Here is a 20846-nt window from a genome sequence, read left to right as displayed (position 1 = left end):
CTGATGGGATGGACAGTAAAGGGAAGATAACAGGTACCGTTTCCTAAAAGGCTAACAAATGAACACAGATCCAATGTCAGAATGCTTTTCAGTTGGAAGTCATGTGTCTAGGATCAATGGAAGGAACTAGAGTAGATCAAGACTTTGGATAGAGAGGGAAAGAAGGGCTCAATTCAGAGAGCCAGGTTCCACCACAAACAGGAATCGATGAACTCTAGAGCGAGGAGGAAACACCCTTGGATGAGTGGAGTAAGACATCTTTCCTGGCATCCCTTCAAAAACACACCCAGAGGGCCAATCCATGTGAGGCCTGAGAAACAAAGCCGTAAAGGACTCAGGCTAGGGCAAGGCCCAGGCAAACACCTGTCAAATCAGGCAGGATGGAGGACAGAGCACACTGTTCCAGGTGGCAAGCTGGCGAAACAGAGGACAAAGTCATGTGGTTCAGAGAGAGCTTCCATAAGGAGAAAACAATGTGACTGACATCTTATGAGATGGGCCAGAAATCAGCAGGTATACTCAGCAGTAAGCATGCTCAGGCAGCTGGAATTGTGCATGAAAAGAGAAGACAACGGACAAGTGCAGAGGCTGTGAGAGCGTAAGCCATCACCCAGGCCCCGAGCCCAGGCTTGGGGTGAAGGCCGCAGAAGGCCATAGAACGGACTGCTGGCATGGATGCAGACGAAAACTAAAAACGACCATTTGGGTTTGTCCTGTGAGTGATCAGGAATCAGAGTGGTAGTGAGGACTGGATTCGGGTGTCTGGAGGAAAACCTGCAGAGCAGGAACTGGTGAACTCTTTCTGTAAAAGGGGCACACAGCAGATGTTGTCAGTTCTGCATGCCATAGTCTCTTGTCACTTTTGCTGCTGTAGCATGGAAGCAGCCGTAAACAGTATGTCAAGGAACAGGATTGGGCTCCTGGGTCCTAAGTTTGCTGACCCTGATCTAGAGCCTCAAATTATTCATAAAACTTTAATTAAACAATAGCTGGAATGCAATTTAAAAAACGCCATGCAGGGGCGCCTGGGTGGCTCAGTCAGTTAAGCATCTGCCTTTGGCTCGGGTCATGATCCTGGGGTCCTGGGATCGAGCTCCGCGTCGGGCTCCCTGCTCTGTGGGGAGCCTGCTTCTCCCTCTCCCTCCCTCTCTTTCTGTCTCTCATGAATAAATAAATAAAAATCTTTAAAAAATTGCTATGCATACAAGTGGATAAGTCACTGTGATCAGCAATCAAGACAAAAGACAATGAAGAGAAACAGGTCACCTGGAGGATGGACTGGTTATCAGACTTCTTTAACTTTTGTCATGAAAATTTTCACTCACAAAAGTAGAATCCATTACCCAACTCCAATAATCATCCACTTTCCTCTTTCCACTATGTTTTTATCATTAAAAATGAACTTGGGGGTTGGGAGGGGAAAACAAAAGGGACTCGAAAATAATTATGCCTAATACATTTAAGAAAACAAAACCTCAGGGGCGCCTGGCCGGCTCAGTGGGTAGACCATGTGACTCTTGATCTCGGGGTCATAAGTTTGAGCCCCATGTTGAGTATAGAGATGACTTAACATAAATAAATTAAAAGCAAAACCAAAACGCAGACTAACAATTTCAGCAGAGAAAAGGAAACTAAAAACTTAATGGCTACAGTAGACCTTTGGGAAAATAACAATAGAAATCAAGAACTTAATGGTTCTTTAAGTAGGTTTAAAATCAGATTAGAATTAGATGAGGAAAGTGATTAATGAACTGGATGAGGGGCTAGGAAAAATACCTATACTGAAGCATGAGAAAAAAAATGATGGGAAATACAGAGGAGTAGGAGAGACACAGAAATGAAAACCTTCTGCACTGCAGTCACAGCAGCCTGGGAGTGCCAGGGGAAAATGGAACAAAAGCAATATTGAAGAGATAATGGTGGAGAATTTTCCAACTTGAAAGACATCAAACCACAGGTTCCACAAATACTATGAACCCAAGCAGGATAAATACAATGAAAACCTCACCTGGAACATCAAAGTAAGACTGCTGAAACCCAAAGACGAAAGGAAACTTTGAAGGTGCTCAGAGGAGGAAAATGACACATTCGCATCAAGAGAGGAACAAGACTGACCAGTCAATGAAAGCAGAGGGGCTCTAAGAACATGGGTGCATAGTTTCAAAGGTCTGAAAGATAGTAACTGAAAACCAAGAATTCTATATTCAGTGAAAACAAACCTCACACATGATTATGATCTGCTAGAATTAAAAACAACCATTGGTGAGGATGTGCAGCACTCGGACCTCTCCTACTGCTGGTGGGGAGGGAGGAGCAGGTGCGACCGCTTAGGAAGACAATGGTTTCTCTAATAGTTAAACACGCTTTTATTTATTTATTTATTTATAGTTTTCAAAAAGATTTTATTTATTTGAGGGAGAGAGAGTGAGTGAATGTGAGAGACAGAGAGCATGAGCTGGGGGAGGAGCAGAGGGAGAGGGAGAAGCAGACTCCTTGCTGAGCAGGGAGCCCGATGCGGGGCTCAATCCCAGGACTCCTGGATCATGACCCAAGCCGAAGGCAGATGCTTAACCAACTGAGCCACCCAGGCGCCCCTCAACATGTTTTTAAACCTCTCGTGGTAGCCAGCATCCAAGACGGCCCCAAGGGTCCTCTCCTGGCACTGATGTCCTTGGGCAGTCCACTCCCACAGTGAACAGGGTAGATCTGCGTAACCAAGAGGACACTATGGAAATGACAGTGAGGTCATAAAGACACAGTGGCTTCTATCTTGGGCTCTTATGGACTCCTCATTCTGAAGAGGATGGCTCTCATGCTGTGAGGACACTCAAGTAGTCCTGTGGAGAGGTCTCTATGGCAAGAGCCAGAATCACCTCACTAAGCTGCTCCTGAACTCCTGATGCCTAAAAACTGTGAGAGATAATACATGTTCATTGTGTTTTTATGCTGCTAAATCTAAGGGTAATCTGTTACACAAAGTTAGGTAACAAATATGCCTATTAACCAGAAATTCTACCCTCAGGTATATATATACTCAAAGAGTAACACATGTATATGTCCACAAAAAGAACTGTATATGAATATGCAGAGCATCTTTATTCATAAGAGCTCACAACTGGACTCCATTTAAATGTCCATCAATAGGACACTGGAGAAACAAATTGTGGCATATTCTCACAACAGAAAGCTAGTCAACAATAAGAAGGAACAAACTACTGATAAATGCAAAAACATGGATAAATCTCAGTAACTGTTTTGAGCAAAGGAAGGCAGCATACATAAGTACATATAATGTGACTCATGTAAATGAAGTTTCAACACACACATGTCCTCTCTGGTGACAGAAGTCAGAATGTTGGTTAGGCCACTGAGGCGGGTGGGTGCACGAGGGACGCAGCTCTCAGAGGCCATGGAGGTGTTCTGAGTCTTGATGGCCCTTAAACAAGCACAAGGTAAACATTCTCGGAGCCGCACATGTTATTGCATGTAAATAAAATAATAAAAAGAGATAAAATTAAGACATTTTCAGATAGACAACCCTGCACCAGAAGCATATACTAAAGGAAATACAAAAGGGTGTTCTTCAGAACCAAGTAAATTATCCCAGATGGAAGGTGAGAAATGCAGGCAGGAACGTAAAGCACTGGGGAGAGTAAACATATGGAGGAAATCAACAGGAATGTTCACTGTGTAACAATAATGAATGTCCTGTGAGAGCTCGAATTAAAATATACTGTAAGAGCATAAAAGGCAGGAAGCAGAGAAATTAGATTTGAGAACCTTGCATTGTTGGAATGTGGTAAAAGTAATTTATATTAGACTCAAATAAGTCGAGGATGCATAAGGTAATTTCTAGAGTAAACACTTAAAGAATAATAAAAGAATGTGTAATTACCAAGATAACAACAGGGAGAAACACAGCATTACAAACAAAATTCAATCTAAAAGAATGCAGGACAGGGTAAATAAAAAACAAAGTGTAAATCTGTAGGTTTAAACATAAAGACATCAGTAATTATATGAAAAGTAAAATAAATACTCCAATTAAAAGTCCAGTTGGGGAGTTCTGAGTCCAGTCGTGGTTGGTGGTAGCCTGCACTGGAAAAACCCTCATAAACTAGTCAAGAGGAAAGCCAGTGCTCCTGGCTGGGGGACGACATGCAAGGCTCCCAGTGTATCTGGAAACAGAGAGGGGAGGCCTGGGAAGGAAGGAGCTGCAGAGGAGGGAGCCTTCAATCTATCCATACACTCATCTCGAATCCACAGCTGACGCCTAAGCCGCACACACATGGGGAGAGATGCCAAGGAGAGCAACAACTGGAAGGCTGAAAAAAAAAGAGATTTTAGCTGCTGCCAACTTGAGGAAAGAGTTGGAAATTTGAATCCTGCCAACTTACAGGGCCCAGGGAACACCCTGAATGATTATCGAGAGAGACAATACCTTAGAAGTAAAGACAATATCCTGGGAATAAGGATGTGCCACGAGGCTAAAGGCAACACTCCAAAAGAACCATCTTAACAAAGTGTAAAAGCAAGCTTCCTTATTTAACTTTCTGCTAAAACAAAATTCAGCACTCCTCAACTGAAGATAAGAGAATCTAAAATCTCTGCAACCTATCTTCTGCAGTGTCCAGTATATAATAAAAAATACTACATAGGCAAAGAAATGTGACCCAAGGTCAAGAGAAAAAGAGTAAAGAGCAATAGATCCTGAGCTGATCCAGATGTTGGCATTAGCAGACATACATTTTAAAAGAAGCTATTATAAATATAATAAGGACTTAAAGAAAAAGAGTCATATTGAGTGAACAGATGGGGAATCGAAGCATGTAAAATATAAAAAAGGAATCATATGGAATTCTAGAATTAAGGATAGTATCTGAGTGAAAAAAATATACTAGATGTACTTAAGAGACAGAAAAAATGAGCAACTGAACTTAAAGACAGATCAACAGACATAACCTGATCCTAAGAACAGAGGGGAAAAGATGGAAACCCCCCCTCTCCCCAGAAACTCTAGGATTCAGTCATCTGTTAGATAGTATCTAACAGATTAGTATATGTACAATTGGAATCCCACAGGCAGAGTGAAAGAATGGGGTAAATGATACATTTAAAGAAATAATGGCTGTTATGTCCCAAATAATCATATTTCTGATCCAAGAAACTCTGATCCACTGAAAGTAGAGTATATTACCTAGCTATTAGAGTAAATTGCTGAAAACAGAAGACAGCAGACCTTTTTTTAAAAAGATTTTATTTATTTATTTTAGAGAGAGAGAGAAAGAGGGAGAGAAGGAGGGAGGGAGGAAGAGAGAGCACCTGCAAGTGGAGGGAGAAGGAGGGGGAAAGAATCTCAAGCAGACTCCCTGCTGAGCACGGAGCCTGATGTGGGGTTCCATCCCATGACCCTGAGATCATGACCTGAGCGGAAACCAAGAGTAGGACGCTTAACCGACTGCACCACCCAGGTGCCCTAAAAGATAGCAGATCTTAAAAGCAGCCAAATAAAAAGATCCATCATATATAGGGTAACAATACTAAGCATGATTAGAGGCCCCTCAGCAGAAACCATGGGCCAAAATGTAATGGAATAACATATTTAAAATCCTGAAAGAAAAACCTGTACATGGAATCCCCAGGACTTACAACTGGGAGTTTGTACCTTCTGACCACCTTTAGCCGTTTCGACTATGTAACGTGCAACATGGTCCTATAGTTACTAACCCTCTCTTGCATATTTGAAAGTTGTTCGGCGAGTAACTTAAAAGTTCTCATCTCAAGAAAAAAAGCTTTTGTAGCTATGTGTGGTGATAGGTGTTAACTAAACTTATTGTGATCATTTCACAATATGCACAAATATTGAATCATTGTGGTGTACGATGACAACAAGATCAGCCCAGAAATCTGTTCTCTAGCAAAAATATCCTTCAGATGTGAGAATGCAGTATGGACGTGACATTTTCTGATAAACAAAAACTGAGGGAATCTGTCACCAGTAGCTCGGAATACATGAAATACTACGAAAGTTCTTTAGGCCAAAGGAAAATGACATCCAGTGAAAACTCACTTCTAAAGGAGGGAATGAAGAGCAATGGGAATAGTATTATGTGTGTAAAATAAAAAGAAATTATTTTTGCTCTTCCTCCTTGTTTTCCTGCAGTGAATAATTCCTTAATCTCAAAGTTGCCACTCGGTGGGCCATTCAGGTGGAGAGGCAGAGTGGCCCAGAGGGAGGTATCAAAGGCTGGCCAAAGTGAGGCACCTCTGTTTAGGGAGAGTAAGGTGGCCTGGGCTCTCAGAGCCTGTGGAAGGTGAAGAAGGCACCAACAATACAATGTTACCATGTTTTACACCAAATAGCCAGTTGTCTTTTAATGACTTTAGGGTTTAAAAAAGCCAGTTGTTTTGTAATGCCTTTCTTTGCAGTAAAATAACCATCATTAAAAATAAATTTTTTTAAAACAGCCTCCAATTTAGAGAAAACTTATAAGCACAGAATTTATTTATCCTGAACCATGCAACCATGTTACTGAACCATAAGCTGCCTCATTACCTCTGAAGATTAGTGGACATTTCCTAACAGCCAGAACATTCTCCTACATGAGCAGAACAAGATCATAAAAATCATGAAATTAACACTGACACATTACTACCATGTATTTCTCAGAACCCATTTGAGTTTCACCAATTGTCCCAGTGATAGCCTTTTTGCTAAAACATCCAGTTCAAAATCACATGCTGTATTTAGTTGTCATGACTCTTTAGTCTCCTTTAATCTGGATCAGTTTCTTAGTCTTCCCTCGACTTTTTCGACTTTTGAAGATGACAAGCCTGATGTTTTGTAAAATGTTATTCTCAGTTTGAGTTTCTCTGATGTTGACTCATGACTGGATCCATCAAGGACGATTACACTTGTGAAGTTCACTTAATGTATTTGTGGTGGCTACAAAATATGCTCACTTTTTTGTCTTTCGATATGCCTCCCTTCAAGAGTGGAGTTTCATTCTGTATGCTGTGCATCTGGGATGGGTAACTCAGTCACCCCCTCTACTGAACAAAAGCCATGGTAGTAATTCCTAAATACATCACAGAAGATACTGCAGACTCCTCCCTGCTCTCTTCTTGGATTGCTTGCCCTGGGGAAAGTTAGCTGCCTTGTGAGGACATCCAAGCAGCCCTATGGAGAGGCTCACATGGTAAAGATCTGAGGAACTGAGGCCTCCAGCCAACAGCTATGTGAGTGTACCAACCTGGAAGCAGATCCTTCAGCCCCAGCCAAGCCTTCACTTGACTGCAGCCCCAACTGCCACCTTGACTGCAACACCGTGAGAGCCAGAGTGAGAACCATTACGAGCTAAGCCACTCAGATTCCTGGTCCACAGAAAGAGTGGATAATGTTTGCTGTTGCCAGAGGCTAAGCACTGGGATGATTTCTTAACAATATATAACTAATACAATCATCTACCACATTACTAGAAAAAAGGAGAAAACCAGGTTATCATCTAAATAGATACAGAAAGGGGCACCTGGGTGGCATAGTTGGTTGAGTGTCTCTTGGTTTCGGCTCAGGTCATAATCTCAGGGTCATGAGATTGAGCCCCCCATTGGGATCCGTGCTCACCCTGGAGTCTGCTTAAGAGTCTCTCTCCCTCTGGCCCTCAAACCACCCCCCACCTGTGCTTTCTCTAAAATAAATAAAATTAAAAAAAAAAAGATGCAGAAAAATGTTAAGGTAAAATTCAAGACCCATTCTTAATAAAAACTCCCAGCAAACTATAAATAGAAGGAAACTTCCTCATCTTAATAATGGACAACCTACAACTAATACCAAACTTAACAGTATAATGTTGAATGACTTTCCAATAAGATTGGAAAAAGGCAAGGGTGTTGGTCACTACTTTATTCAATACGGTACTGGAAATCCTAGCCCGTGCAGCAAGGTATGGAAAAAAAAATAAAAGAAAGGATGCACACTGTCTTTACTTTCAGACAACATAATGATGTATGTAGAAAATCCCAAGGAATCCACAAGATTAACTCCTAGAATAAATGAATTTAAATAGGATTAAAGTGTATAAGGTCAATATACAAAAATCAGCAGTATTTCTATAGACAGGTAATACATAGTTGTAAATAAAATGAAAAAATACAATTCCATTAACAATAGTTTAAAAAATATTAATATTAAAAAAATTTAACAGAAATACTTTTAAGACTCCCCCACCTAAACCCACAGAACAATGAAGAGAGCCATTAAAGGAGGCTGAAGTAAGCGGAGAGAGACCATTCTAGTGCACAGCCCAGAAGACTCAATATTATAATTTTTTTTTCAATATTATAATTTTCAACTAAGGTGCCAAGGCTATTCAGTGCGGAAAAGAAAGTCTTTCAACAAATGATGTTGGGACAACTGTATAATCACATGGGAGCATAATGCACCTTACCTCTGCCTCACACAATACAGAACAATTAATTTGAGACAGATCAAAGAACTAAATGTAAAGCTAAAACTATGAAGAAAACATAGAAGAATGTTGTGGAGACTTTGGGACAGGCAGAACTTTCCCAGAGAGGACCAAAAAAGACAAAACTGACAGCATGGAATTCAATAAAATTAAAACTTCTCTTCTCAGAAGGTATCATTCAGGAAATGAAAAGGGAAACCACACAATGGAAGAAAATATATGTGGTAAATATACCTGACAAAAGAGCTGTATTTGTTGTACAGTGGTACTATAAAGAATTTCTACCAATCTTTAAAAAATAAGACAGACTCCGAATGAAAATGGGCAAAAGACTTGAAGAGTGACTTCATGAAAGATATGAGTGACAAAAAAGCACACGCAAAGATTCTTAACATTATCAGTCATCTGGGAAATGCAGATGAAAAGCACAATGAGATACCATTTTGTATCCACTAGGACAAGTGAAGTTAAAAAGACAGACAAATATTGGTGAGAATGTAGAACAACTGGAATTCTACACATCATAGTAGGAGGGTAAAATGATACAACCGCTTTGGACAGCTGTCTGGAAACTTCTTATGACATTATATATCCACTTATTCTACAAACTAGAAATTCTAAACCTAGTTATTTACCCAAAAGGAAATGAAGACCTTTGTCCATAAGAAGACTTATAAAAGAAAGTTCACAGTATCTATATTCACAATAGCCAAAAGCTGAAAATGACCTGGATATCCATAACCAGAAGAGATAAATTGTGATTTATTCATACAAGAGAACATCATTCACCAATTAAAAAGCCGAGGGGGGGGGGTTTAACTATAGTACAGGCAACAACAAGGTTGAAACTCCAAAACACTGTTTTATGGAGAAGAAACTAGACACCATCTATTTCAATTATGTGAAATTCAAGAGCAGACAAATTAATCTGTAGTGATTGAGATCACCACGGTGGTTGCTTATGGGGAGTGGGACTCATCGAAGGAACTTTCTGAGGTGAGGGAAATTTCTGGATTTTAATTAGGGTGTTGGTTATATGGAGTATATTTTATCTGAATCAAATCATAAGCTGCTTACAAGAGCCCCACCTTAAATATAAGATACAGAAGGGTTGAAAAACAAAAGGATGAGAAAATATGCACCATGCAAATACCAACAAAGGAAATAGTGTTATATTAATAACAGACAAATCAGACTTCAAGGCAAAATGCACCCTAGAACTTAAAGAGTACATTTCGGAATGCTAGAAGGTTTGCATTATTAGTAAGATATAAAATTCTAAATTTGTAGGTACTTCATGTAGCTGCAGCACTGATAAAACGAAACTGAACGAAAAGGGTAAACAGATACATAACCACTGCGGGGATTCTAACCCACTTCTCTCGGTAACTGATGGATTCAGGTGGACCAAAAGAACTAACAAGGAACAGAAAGAATGAACAATGTGATCAATAAACTTGACCTAATTCCATTCACAGAACAGGTGCACAGTATACAAAAACTTTTCAAACATGGAATATTTGCCAAAATTGACATATGCTGTGACACATAGTAAACTGTACCATATTTTAAAGGATTTAAATCATGCAAAATATGTTCTGTCACCTCATAATGTCAGTAATCATTAACAAAAAGTTAACTAGGAAACCTCCTTATATTTGAAAACTGAGAAACACACATCTAAATGACACCTGGATCAAAGATGTAATCCTAATAGAAAGTGGAAAATATTCTGAAATGAATGATAATGAAATTATGACATATAAAAACTTGTTGGAATCAGCAAGAGCCATGGTTAAGGTTTTAAAATATAAGGAATACAAGTGAAAATAATAGAGATTGAAAGTCAGTGATATAATCATCTATCTCAAGAAGTTAGAAAAGAATAGCACATTTAACAGGACAGAAACAATCAAGATAGGAGCAGAAAATTAATGAATTGGAAAGCAGACATACTGAGAGCTGATCAGAGGCAAAACTAATGTCAGAAATGCAAAAGGGGTATCAGTTTAGAATCTTATCTTTACACCAACTGGAAAAAGTGTATGATAGTCAAAAACCTTAAAAAAAAAACAACAAACCCCACAATCTATCAAAACCAATAAAAGAAGAAATAGAAAATCTGTAAATGAATTATCTTCCAACTATGAAAAGAAATGGACTCCTTAAACTCCATTCCACAAGGACAATTTGAAGCTCAGACAGCATCACTGATGAATTTTACTAGAATTTTTCTTTCACTTAAGAAATAAGAGCAATTGGGGCGCCTGGGTGGCTCAGTTGGTTAAGCGACTGCTTTCAGCTCAGGTCATGATCCTGGAGTCCCTGGATCGAGTCCCGCATCGGGCTCCCTGCTCGGCAGGGAGCCTGCTTCTCCCTCTGACCCTCCCCCCTCTCATGTGCTCTCTCTCTCTCTCATTCTCTCTGTCTCAAATAAATAAATAAAATCTTTAAAAAAAAAAAAAAAAAGAAATAAGAGCAATTTTATACAAACGCTTCCTTGGAACAGTTGCCTAACTTATTGTATAAGGGAAGCAAAACCTGACATCAAACTTGACATATACATTACAAAAGAGATTATTACATTATTACATGACAATCTTACTTCTAAACATACACAAAAATCCTAAAAAATAGCAAACTAAAACCAGTGATTACTAAAAGAGTAACACGTCACAACCTAAGTGGGCTTATTCCATGAAAATTCAACAGTGTAATTTACCATATTAACAGCATAAAAGAAGTAATTGCATGACTGAGTAGATGTAGAAAAATCTTTTGATAAATTCTACATTTATTCAGGTTAAAAAAAAAATCCCAGCAAATGATGAAAAGAAGGGACACTCTGTAAATGTGATGAGGGATATGTTCAAAAAACCTACAGCAAACATTTAATTTAATGGTGTGACAGTGAAAGCTTTCCCACTAAGATTAGAGTAAGATAAGAATACCCAGGACCACATTTCTATTCAACACTGTACCGGAGATCTTACTCAATTCAGTAAGAAAAGAAATAAAAAGTTTAGGATGGGAATTAAATACATTTCAAAACAATACCATGTAGTATATTGATAGCATAAAATTGCTTTGAAACATCAAATGCCTTAGTATAAATCTAATGAAAAATGTGCAAGTCCCCTACACAGACAAGTAGGAAAAAATACTGAGAGAAAATAAAGAAGCTTGTCTAATAAATGGAAGAATAATCAATGTTCATATGTTAGAAAATTCAATGTCATAAAGATGTCATTTCTTTCCAAACCAATCTATAAATTCAGTGGAACGCCAATCAGAATCAGTAGAGACTGGTGTGTTGGAATATGTAAAAATGGACAAGATGATTTTTAATGTTTATATGGAAATGTAAGCCAAGACATTCTCAAAGAATAACACAGAAGACATATCACTGGGCATCAAGACTTATTACAAAGATACAGAAGTAAAGAAACTGTTACACTGGCGCAAGGACCCAGAAAAAACAACCAATAGTCTCTTTAAAGGATCAATGACTAAGGGTCCCCCCCAAAAGTGTATTATGAGTCTTATAAGATGCAGGAGTAAAACATGACATTAATAGCACAAAGGACGAGAGGGAAAATGAAACTATGCTCTCATAAGGTTCTTACACCATACGTGAAATTGTATATTATTTGAAAGTAGACTGAAAAAGAAATATACTGTAAATCCTAGTGCAACCACTACAATAATAAAACAAGGAAATGGAGCTAACAAGCCAACAGTGAAGATGAAATGGAATCATTAACATGGGCCAAACAGGGAAATATTAGCAAGATGGTAGATTTAAGCCAAACCATATTGACAGTTGTAATAAATAAAAATGGTTTAAATCAGTATTACGTAAAAAAAAAAATAAAAAATAAATAAAAAATAAATAAATCAGTATTACATAACATAGCTTTCTGTGGGGAGGACTGAAAGATAGCTAGTGTGACTGAGGAACTGAATTTTTAATTTTAACTTAAATTCAAATGGCCACATGTGGCTTTGGCAACTGTGCTGGACAGCAAAGGTCTCAACACTCCAATTTAAAAGCAGGGACCATCAGATTAAGTGTAGAAGCAGGACTCATAATGCTGTTTACAAGAAACCTCCTTCAAATACATAGATATAAATAGGTTAAATGTAAATAGATGGGAAAAGATATGCAAACACTAATCAACAGAGAGCTGAAGAGCCTGTATTAATATGAGACAAAGGAGAATTCAGAATCAGGCTGTTACCAGGGAAAAAAGTGTTTCGTGATGGTGAGGGGGTCAAGTTATCAAGAAAAATAACAATGCTACACGTAGAAACACTCAATAAGAGCTTCAAAATACATGAACAAAAATTGATCAAACTACAAAAGAGAAATAGACAAATTCTCAATTAGGGTTGGATTTCAAACATTCCTGTCACTGCAAATGAGAGGGGAAAAATCAGTAAAGGTACAGAAGATATGAACAGTGCTATTAACCAAGCTGACTAATTTAACATTTATAGAACACATTCTTTTCTCATATACATGGAACATTCACGAAGACCATATCTGAGGCCATGAAACAAATGTCAAACGTAAAAGGTTTGAAATAATAGTGAGTACATTTTCTGACCAGAACAGATTTAAACTAGAAATCAATAATCAAAAAATTTCTGGAAAATCCCTGAATAATTGGAGGTTAGAGAATACTTCTCAACAACCAACAGGTCAAACAAGTCACAAGGGAAATAAATACTCTGAACTAAATGAAAATGAAAATATGGTGTATCAAAATCTGTGGGATTCACTTAAACCAGTACTTAACAGGGAAATTTATAGTTCTAAATGCTCATATAAGGGGAAAAAAAAGGCCCTAAAAAAATCAATATTCTAAACTTCCAGGTTAAAAAGTTTAAAAGAACAAATTAAGCCAAAAAAAGCAAATGAGAGGGGAAAAAACAAAGGTAAAAGCAAAAATCAATGAAATAGAAAATAGAAAAATATTAATGAAATAAACTGGTCCTTTGAGAAGATCATTAAAATTATAAACGTACAGCTAGACAGATCCTAAAGATATTAAAAGGACAATTAAAAAATGTTATGAGTTTTATGCCAATAAATCAAAAAAAGATACAATAGACAAATTCACTGAAAGACACTAACTACCAAAGCTTACTTGGAAGAAATGAATATGTCTGTATCTATTAAAGAAATTGAATCTGTAGTTAAAATTTTTCTGACAAAGAAAACTCCTTCTCAGATGGCTTCATTTGTGTATCATACCAAACCTTTAAGAAATAATACCAATTCCACATAAACTCTTGCAAAAAAGAAGATGAGAAAACACTTCCCGACTTATTTTATGAGGCCCTGATACCAAAACTAGAGAAAGATATCACAGAAAACTACAAGATAATTATCCACTTCATGGAGGCAAAAATCCTTAGCAAAATTTTAATATATCAAACCCAATAATGTATTAAATAATGCATAATGACCAAGTAAAATTTATCCTAGGAGCACATTTGTTTAATATTTTAGTATAGATTATTTAGTAAATAAAATTCACTATTTTAAGATTAAAAAGAAAAATCATAAGAACAGTTCAAAAGACGTAAAAACAAAATCAAAACAAAAACCACCTGACAGAATTCAACATGATTCTTGATGAAAGATCTCACTGATTTAGGGATAGAGGAGAATATTCTCAACCTGATAGTGGGCACCTATAAAAATCCTAGAGCCTAGCCACCCAACTTAATGGTAAAAGACCTAACCCTTCCCACTCCAAGATTGGGAATAAAGTAAGGACGTCTGCTCTTACCATTTCTCAACAAAGTACTGGAGGTCCCAGCTAATACAACCAGGCAAGTAAAAACAATAAAAGACCTATAGATTGGAAAGGAAGAGGTAAAACTGTTCATCACATTGGATATGATTGTACACCTAAGAAAATCCCAAGGAATCTATGAAAAAGGTGCCTGAACTAAATGAATTTAGAAAGTCACAAGGCCAATACGTAAAAATCAAATTTATTCTATATATTAGCAACAATTGAAAACTGAAATGAAAAAATTCCATCTACTAATCATAAAATAACATGAAATACCTTGGGATAAGTTTAAAAAATATGTGAAAAGCCTGCACAGTGATAACTGAAAAACTTTGTTGACAGAAATCTGAACTAAATTAGTATAAAGTATACCATGTTTATGGATAAGATGCAATATTGTTGTCAATTCTTCCCAAATTAATCAACAGATTTGCTATATTCCCAATCAAAATTTCAGCTGTTTTTTTTTAGAAATTGGACATTGTGATTCTAAAACTTAAACAAAGGACTGAGAAAAGCCAAACAGATCTGCAAAATATAAATAAAATGGGAGGCCATATACTGCCTGATTTTAAGACTTTCTATAAATCTACAGCAATCAGGACTGTTTATTGTATCAGCACAAGGAGACACAAACAGATCAATGGAACAGAAATAAACCCATACATACTTATCAGTTTATTTTTGACAAAGGCACCAAGGTAATTTAATAAATGCAGAATTCAACATTAACAAATGTTGCTATAATGACTAGATTGACACATGAAAAAAAATGATCTTTGAATTCCCTTGCATGGTAAACTAAAGCTAGTAGAAATAGGTCATAAACTAAAATTTAAAAGATAAAGCTATAAAAATTCTAAAAGAAAGCATAGGAGAAAATCTTTGTGACACAAAGAACATGGATGACACAAAAAACATGACTACAGAAATAATTGATAAATTGAACTTGATCAAAATTAAATATCTTTGCTCTTCAAAAAATACTGTAAACAGAAGTTTAAGAAGAAAAGTTTTTTAAGAGTGGAAGTTAACTAGTTGGTGGTGTTGAGGGCAGTGAGTAGCATGGGGGACAGCAGGAGCTGTGAGGCAGTAGAACAGGATATGTTGGAGGGGTGGCCAGGAGGCTGGTGAGGCAGCAGGGGCCAGGTCCTGGAGATTGCGGGAGGCTCCAACATCATTTACCACAGGGCTGTGTTGGAACGAAACTCTCCTGCCCCCCGCCCCAAACACTTGTCTTGCACGGGCAGGTCTTCCCCAGCTGTGTTCTGCTCCCCACGTTTCCCATCAGTGCGCTCATCCCCTCCCACAACTCAGCTTCACCTGTGCAAGTCTCAAGTCAACTTCACCAGCCTTTCTCCTTGGGGCCAGGCCCATATTTCCAACCCATGATTTGGACCTCGTCCCCTGCAGAACTCTGTGTCCATTGCTTCTCCTGTCCTAAATTCTGCACTTCTCCCATATTCACGGTCTTCCCTAATGGCCAAACATGTCACACTGGGCAGGGTGGAGGCAAGCATGGGCCCTAAGAGTCATCTGGCCTGGACTTAAATTGGAGCTTTCTTTGGAGAATGGAAACTTAGTCATTCTGCCCCTCCCGCCTCCCTCTGCACATCTGCCCTCCCTCCATCTTTGGGACATGGAAATTAAAACCAGAATGAGGTACTACCATGCACCTTCCAACACAGCTAAAATTATAGACTGTATAAGCCACCCATCTTTCAATATTTAAATGTCAGGGCTTCCAAGTGCTTTACATTTCCACTGTTTCCCTTAGGCATCGGCCATTCCTTTAGGCCTAGGCCAGGCGCCTGTTACATGCTCTCAGAGCACTCATGTTTCTCCTTTGCAGCACAGAAAAAGGTCAAATAAATCATTTCTTGTGCATTAGTTTTAGAATGTTTTTCTTTCCTCCTTGTAGGTAAGGTCCATGAGAGCAGGAACCAAGTTCATCTAAGTTAGGAGCTAGCCAACTTTTTCTGAAAAGGGCCAAATAGCATATATTTTCAGCTTTCTGGGCCATAGGGCCTTTGTCACAAGTATTCAACTCTGCCATTGTAGCTGGACAGCAGGGGAGACAATATGTGAATGAACAAGAGTGACCATGATTTGATAAAGTTTTATTTATTAAAACAGGAGGTAGGCCAAGGTCCAGAGTTTGCTGACTCCTGGCCTAGTCACCAGCACCCAGTCTAGCATCTGGCATGTAGAAGGCACTCAAAGGATAAATAAAGAAGAAAAAGTCCTTGGTTTGGCAATGAGATGGAAACTGGTACACAGGGAGGGTGGTTTTAGTGGAATGGTGGGAGTGGAATGGAGGCAACAGTGGGTTGAAGAGGGAGCAGCAGTTGAGGAAGGAGTGACTTCTCTTCCAAGCATGCCACCACTGGATGGCAGGCTTGGGGAATGGTATTATCTTAGTAGAGCAGGGTGAAGAGGAGCATGTTTGCAGGCTGTGACAAGAAGGCAGTGCAGGGGAAGAAAGGAAGAACTGCTGAGGAGGGCCCCTCAGAGCTCAGGTGTGTGAGGAGGTGGTCACAAAGGAGGAAAACACCTGCTGTGGCTGAGAAACAAGACACAAGGAAAAGTGGAAGGAAACTGGGGGAAAACCTCATCTTCCTCTTTCCTGTGAAATGTGAGCCAAGACCACTTGGTTAAGAGGGTGGGACTCAGGTGAGGAACTGCAGTATCTGTCAGATTGGGAGGGCTGGCAGATGGGCGCATGGACACCCCGGATAGGACTGTCACTGTCACTGCCGCTGGAGCTATACCCCTCCCTATTCTCTGGCCATCTCTCAAAGACCACTTTTAACTAAGGAGGTGTTTTCGTCTTTCAGAGTGGTTTTCAACTCTGACCCAGTATGAAAGGTGTTCCTCACTGAGTCACGAGCACTACTTGCTATCACTTCCTGCCATTTCTCTTTCCCAGGCAGGTGGCAGTAGGCAGGCCTTGAGGCAGATGAGGTCATGTATTAAACATGTGCTCATACCCAGTTCTTTCTTGAAGGATATCAAAGGGGATTTTAATTTCAGAAAGTTAGTGGTGGTTTCATCTCCATGCCTTCGAATGTAGATGTTGTAAAATATTGGGCAGACTTTTCTCTCAATGGAAGAAACCATTTGATGGGGGGTGCGCAATAAAAATTGCATAGCAGCTATTTAATTTTCTAAGCCTAACACAGTATTAAAACCTATAAAACACAACTTCTCACAGGGTAAGTATTAATATTACAATATTTAAATACCCTGGAAGTTTTCTTATAGGCAAAAACCTATAGCCAGTCAATTTCACTTATCCAAAGAACCAGACACCTGGGAAAAGCTGACAATTTCAACATTAATGTATTAATTCATTATTACTACTAGTGCAGGAATGTATGAGAAGGGTTCAGACAGGTCGCAGTGGTGATGGGGCCCACAGCACTGTCCTGCGCGTCCACATCTCCATTTGCCAGCCCTTCCAGTCTGACGGATACCCCCTACCTCTCAGGAGAAACTAAAACCATCTAAATATCTTATAGCTGAATGCCTGAAAGAATAGTGTTAGGATCTGCTTTATTTCAAGATGTAATGCTGTTCATATTTATAGACTGAAGTATGCTCTACTAAGTAAAACTTTCATTATTTTTATTTTGAAGTGTTCCCCTCACACATCAAAAGATAACTTTCCTACAATACACCACTCCTCACTGTACACTTTCAAGTTCTTCCAGAGATGATGAAAACCACCGTCTGTGAATGCACTGGAATGTAAAATGGCGACACCTCCCCACTCCCGTAACACACCTTTTAATTTTTGAAGGACTGCAAATACATGTTTAGATATATGTTCAATAAACTTAATCTCTTACCCTATTGTTGGGTTGATGTTTGGATCAAAACTGTCTTCCACGAACCGCCACACGATACTCGATTTACCTACACCTGTATCCTGAAAAAGAAAGAGATGGGTGAATACAAATAAGTTTACCTGCTTGCAGACAAAGAAAACTACTTTGGGCCTTCAGCTCAAGATTTTAGAAAAATCATCTTATATGCTAATTTTTAGAAGTTAAGGGACCCATAAAGAAGGTTTTCATAAACATTCAGTGGGAGTAATGAGATTTCAAAATGTACTGTAGGACAGGGGTTTGCAGTTTTTAAGGACATGAGAACCTTTTGAAAAACGTGACACACTCACTTTTTAACATGTATAAGTAAACTATGAACTCTTGAATTACTCCTGAGTAACCCCTGATAAATCACAGCCCCGCCCTATTTGGGCAGGGGGAAGACTAGTTATTGGAATCCTTTTCAGTCTTTAAAGCAGCAACTCAGGCAAAAGAGCATGATTTGAAGGAGCAAAGTTGCCCTGACTAGACAAGAAGCAGAAGCTTCCAACTAGTTTTGGGGGCTTCCTGATTTGAACATCCCCCCAAGAAAGTAACTCTATGAGAAGTGTCACGGGTATCCCACAAGTTCAAAAACTCCAAACAAATGAGAAAGGAGACAAACTCTGCTCGTAAAACCTTAAGACCTGCCATTGGTTTTACTTTGGAAGACTTGGCCAACTTCTAACTAGTACCTTAGTAGGAAACTATTTAGGAACTGCTCTCAACCTAGATGCAATGGAGAGGCAGGGAAGGCTCTTTACCCTCTGGGGGCGGGAAGAGTCCCTGGACTCCAGGAAGGGACGAGTGGGGAGGGTCCCTCCTGCCAGCAAGACCCTCGGGGGTGGGTGGCAAGGTGGGCAGGATGGCCCGGGGCCGGAGGGAGGGTCCCGGGGTAGGTCCTGCACCGAGGCTGGGGGAAGGGGCGCAGAGGACTTGGGCACGCTTGGGTCCCCGGCCTGCCCGGCCTCCCGCGGCCCACCCGCGGCCCGTCCGCCGCCACTCACCCCCAGCAGACACACTTTGAGCTCCCTCAGCGCCATGGCCCGGGAGCCAGGGGCGCGGGCCCGCCGCCGCCCTAAGTTGAGGAGGGAGAGGCCGGGCCCAGCACGAGCATCCCCCGGCGCCGCCGCCGCACGGCTCAGCCCCGGCCGCGGGGCGCGCAGGGGCGGCGGCCGTCCGCTCGCCAGCCCTCGGCCTGGCCCGTCCGCCGCCAGCCGCTCGGGGCCCGCCTCAGCAGCCGGGACGGTGCCTTGGCCTCCCGGGTGCCGATGCCGCCGCCATCTTGGGACGCCGGCCGGGTCACCTGACCTCCCCGCCCACCTCGGCAGCCACCTTCGCCGCGAGGGCGGGGCCCGGCCGGCGCCGCGAGGCTCGCGGGGAGGTGCCCGCCCGGGGGCGGGGGCTCGGAGCATCAGACCCCGCCCCCCGTCCCACCGGCCCCGCCCTCCCGCGAGGACCCCGCCTCCTGGCTCATCCCAAGATGGCGGGTGAGTGGGGTTGGCTCCCTGGGCGCAAAGGCGGCCCCCTCCCCCCCTAGCAGGGACCCCCGCCCGCCCCTGAGTCCGCCTGCCGCGCCCACTCCTTGTGTGTAACTCCTGTGTGTTTCTTGATTTTCAGAGATCCCTCTGTACTTTGTGGACTTGCATGATGACTTAGACGATTGTAAGTAACAGTTGGGGCGCCCCCGCCCCTCCCTGGGAACCTCTCACAGAATTCTGGGTGTACGGAACGCCAGTGGGGAGCTACAGGCCAGGCCCTCCTTGCTGGGACAGAAGAGCGGGACCCCCAACTGCTTGGATGCACTTGTGGCGGTCCCTCCTCACTGGGCGGGGCGGGCCAAGGATGGGGAGCCCTCCCCTCCTGGGGGAGGATTTTGGTCGTTGTTAGGAAACTTCTGACTTCCGGTCACTTTCTTTCTCTTCCTCCTCCTGCTCCCGCGGCGGCCGGGAAGGTGTGGGAGGGCTCGTCCCGAGTCCTGGTGATTCAGGGCGGGAGGAGGCGAGGCCACCTTGGGGTTGGGGACACTTCCACCTGGGGTCTCCACTTTTTCCCTGGGACTTTTCAGAGTGAGGGGAGTTTTCGGAGTTTGGGAGGTCCGGCCCTCCGTGTGGCCTCCTCACGTGTTCTGGCCACAAGCCCAGCCCCATCTCTTACCCCAAGGAGCCCTTGGGGGCGGGCATTCCTAGGCTGGTTCTCCTTCACTTGTCCCTTCCTGCCCTCTCCTTTTCTTTGGGGTCACTTTAAGGACTGCTGGCTGGGCGAGGTGTCATCCTGTAAGTGCAAGTTCGCATTTGTGGTGGATGAAGCATTTCCTTTCCATTCAACAAATGTTTCTTGAGCACCTACTTGTTCTGGGCCAGGCCACGTGCAGCATGCAGCGCCCTAGACCTACAAAGATGAATCAGAAACAGGGACAGCTCTCGAGGGGGTTCACAGTCCAGGGGGAGAGCAGACTGTACACAGAAAATTACCAAACCCTGGGATGCTTACTGGTGAAGGACGCCTGTACGACCATCAAGACAGCTAACGTTAATCAGGGCTTGCTATCCTCTTTCCTTCCCCGTCTGCGGGTTCCTCATCCTAAGAGTTGACGTTTATTGAAAACTTACTGCAGGTCAGGCACAGTTTTAAACTCTTTATAGACCTCTCTTTTAGAAGGAAGCAACATTATTAAAGTAGGATGGCACTTGAAGGGG

General features: G+C 41.2%; 2 protein-coding genes across 2 annotated transcripts in view; one reads left to right on the top strand and one right to left on the bottom strand.

Moving 5' to 3' along the window:
• The window catches only part of RAB22A (RAB22A, member RAS oncogene family), a 55260-nt gene extending 35820 nt beyond the window's left edge, over positions 1 to 19440 (bottom strand). The window contains exons 1-2 of the mRNA XM_021677890.1: positions 19155 to 19440; positions 18130 to 18209 (exon numbers count right to left, since the gene is read on the bottom strand). Of these exons, the coding sequence (XP_021533565.1) occupies positions 18130 to 18209; positions 19155 to 19190 (116 nt within the window). The 5' untranslated portion in view covers positions 19191 to 19440. The remainder of the gene's footprint in view (positions 1 to 18129; positions 18210 to 19154) is intronic.
• Positions 19441 to 19772: 332 nt separating this feature from the next.
• Positions 19773 to 20846, top strand: part of LOC110569887 (serine/threonine-protein phosphatase 4 regulatory subunit 1-like) — an 80857-nt gene continuing 79783 nt past the window's right edge. The window contains exon 1 of the mRNA XM_044918712.1: positions 19773 to 19812. The gene's annotated coding sequence lies outside the window, so the exon portion shown is untranslated. The remainder of the gene's footprint in view (positions 19813 to 20846) is intronic.

This window comes from Neomonachus schauinslandi, chromosome 10, assembly GCF_002201575.2.
Source record: "Neomonachus schauinslandi chromosome 10, ASM220157v2, whole genome shotgun sequence".
NCBI classification, from domain to species: domain Eukaryota; kingdom Metazoa; phylum Chordata; class Mammalia; order Carnivora; family Phocidae; genus Neomonachus; species Neomonachus schauinslandi.
Note: the sequence above shows the minus strand (reverse complement) of the source record. Positions and strands in the feature narration are given on the sequence as shown.